The 3139-nt window shown below is 39.2% G+C and overlaps 1 protein-coding gene across 1 annotated transcript in view; it reads right to left on the reverse strand.

The window, feature by feature from the left end:
* LOC106878721 (7SK snRNA methylphosphate capping enzyme) overlaps window positions 1-3139 on the reverse strand; it is a 47415-nt gene that overhangs the window by 5687 nt on the left and 38589 nt on the right. The window contains exon 2 of the mRNA XM_014928029.1: window positions 53-271. Coding sequence (XP_014783515.1) covers window positions 53-271 — 219 coding nt within the window. The remainder of the gene's footprint in view (window positions 1-52; window positions 272-3139) is intronic.

Consider the following 3139-nt stretch of genomic DNA (forward strand, 5'->3'; position numbering starts at 1 on the left):
AAAAAAAAAAAAAAAAAAAAGAGGAAGCGAAGAAAAAAGGAAAGGGACTTACCGATATCCATTTGCGTTTTTTATAGGAGCCCCAAGCTTGTGGTTCTAAAATGAGCTTTCCTCCGGGTTTTAGTTGTCGGTACATTCTACGGAAAGATCTCTTCAAGCCAGCGTCTCCCCAGTTTAGATGAATCCATTTAGTCAAACTCATGGCCAAAATCAAATCATAGTCTGCTTTTTGCAAATCAAGAAAATCGTCATTTTCTGGCACGTAGTTGCCCTGAAAGAAAATGAACAAAGAAACATGATTAAAAAACAAAATAAACTGTCATGATATGTAAGGGAGGTAACTTTTAAATGCAGAGTTAGCTCCCGTTTTGCAACGCCCCCATCATCACCGAACTTGAATTCCTTATTGTATTTTTCTTTAAAGGAAAAATCAATGCAGTATGCCCTTCCCAGACTAATAAATGAATCCTCATTTCTCACAAAATTACAAACTTAACTTGGAGAATTAATATAAATAGAAATAGAAAAGTTCCATGATATCTCCGGAGCAAAAACGCGAAGACGGTGGAGGTGTTGGTGATGGCTTCGCAGTAATCGTCGAAAGACCTGCTCAACTATGCTATAACAAAATCTACAAAAGACATTTTATTTAAGAGTTAAAGGGCGAAATACATTGTCCATGCCCTATTTACAGGACCTCAAGACTTGGGAGAAAGGAGGCGGGAGAGAAACCACAATTTGTGAAAGCTTGTGATACGAGCGGACTCCGTAAAAGGCACAATGGCCAGTTATTGAGTTTAAAACAGCAACCGCAAGCTCAAAGCTTGGCTCTGGGTTCAGTCCCACTGTGTGTCACTTTAGGCAAATGTCTTCTACTATAGCCTCGGACTGAACAAAGCCTTGTGAGTGGATTTAGTAGACAGAAACTGAAAGAAGCCTGTCGTATGTGTATATGTGTGTGTGTGTGTGTGTGTGTGTGTGTGTGTGTGCATCTGTGTATGTATTTACATCCCTGTAACTCAGCAGTTTGGCAAAAGAAACCAATAGAATAAGTACTAGGCTTAAAAAACTAAAATCTTTCAAGGCGGTGCTCCAGCATGGCCACAGTTAAATGACTAACAAATAAAAGAATATATGTCTATGTGTGCCTTTGTGTTGTGTTTGTCTCCTACCACCACCTGATAGCTGTTGGTTTGTTTATGTTCCTGTAACTCAGTGATGTGGTAAGAGACAGACATAAGAACCAGGCTTAAGAATAAGTGCAGGGGTCAGTTTCTGCGACTAAAACCTTAAAATCGGTGCCCCAGCATGGCCACAGTCCAAAGACTAAAACAAGTAAAAGATAAAATTAAGCTAAGTCAAGCACAAACCAGAATATAGTAGTAACAACCAAGCTAGTTTCCATATTATGCAAATTAGGTCTAGCCCATTGTGGCTTAGTTCTCTTCCTGAAGAGAGGAATGAGGAAATACTTGTCTTCTAGTGGACGACAAACCGTCAAATATTTCAGGTCAATCTATTATTCTCTGAGTGCAAAGAAAATATATAATGCATTTACGTCTGTTTAACCATTTTGTTACTAACATGGTTCTGTTGAAACATCCAGTCTGCTTCAATTAATTTTTGAAAAATAATGAATTTATTTAAATAATTTTGTTGTTATTAACCCTGCCATGCACGAGATGGCTGAACATGATCGGGGAAAGATCTGCAGAGGCTTGATGCCACAGGACCACTAGCAACAGAGAGCGCTGGTGGACTTGGTCAGCTCCATACATGATGATGCCTATCTCGTTTCATGGGGTTGAATTTATCTGAGGTTAGTGATGACTTCAACACCATGAAGCGAGAGCAACAAACAGCTTTAACATTTAGCATTAAATGTAATACTTATTTATTCTCATTGTTTTGAATTAACCATGCATTATCTTGGAGGCGCAATGGCCCAGTGGTTAGGGCAGCGGACTCGCGGTCATAGGATCGCGGTTTCGATTTCCAGACCGGGCGTTTTGAGTGTTTATTGAGCGAAAATACTTAAAGCCCCACAAGGCTCTGGCAGGGGATGGTGGCGAACCCTGCTGTACTCTTCCACCACAACTTTCTCTCACTCTTACTTCCTGTTTCTGTTGTGCCTGTAATTCAAAGGGTCAGCCTTGTCACACTGTGTCACGTTGAATATCCCCGAGAACTACATTAAGGGTACACGTGTCTGTGGAGTGCTCAGCCACTTGCACGTTAATTTCACGAGCAGGCTGTTCCGTTGATCGGATCAACTGGAACCCTCGACGTCGTAAGCGACGGAGTGCCAACAACAACAACAACAACAACAACAATCTTGTAACTTTGAGAGTGCAATGATGTGATCGTTTTATTTTTAGAACATTGTAGGGTAGGTGTGAGGGGCTGGATCTGGTTACTTCGAACATAAAACAAGAGTATTTTGGCTGGATATGGTTAGTTTAAACGTTAAAAGATTTTAGACAGGCACTGTAGTGTAGGTGTGAGAGGCTGTATCTGGTTGGTTTAAACATAAAACAGAATATTTAGGCTAGATATGATCAGTTTAGATACTAAAGAGTGAAGCTAGCATTTAGAACATAAATTAGCATGAATTTCTGATCAAAGATCATTTAAAACAGGGAATTCACATCATAGAACCAGGGACAGTTTCAAGTAGGTGGGTACAAAAAAAGTTTAAAAAAAAAAATTTTTTTTAAAGTGGTTTAGCTACTTTAAACTTATCTTAAGTTTTCTAACTTTGACTTATTTTCCATGCAGATGGCCACCCCAAATTACATACAGTAATTTATTCTCCTGCATAAATCTCAGTAATTATATGCAAGGTCACATTGTGCTCAACTAAATAAATGATGAATCATAATTAGACTGTTTATAAAAATAATATGCACAGTTCTTTTAATCTTGAAATTCAGTAGGGAAGTGTAACAATTGGAGGCACAAACACACACAGAACTGGCTTCTTTCAGTTTCCATCTACCAAATCCACTCACAAGGCTTTGGTGGGCCTGAGGCTATAGCAGAAGATACTAGCTCAAGGTGACACATAGAGGGACTGAACCCAGAAACATGTGGTTGAGAAGCAAACTTCTTATTACACCACTATGCCTGTACCTATATA

Source organism: Octopus bimaculoides, chromosome 25 (assembly GCF_001194135.2).
Source record: "Octopus bimaculoides isolate UCB-OBI-ISO-001 chromosome 25, ASM119413v2, whole genome shotgun sequence".
NCBI lineage: Eukaryota > Metazoa > Mollusca > Cephalopoda > Octopoda > Octopodidae > Octopus > Octopus bimaculoides.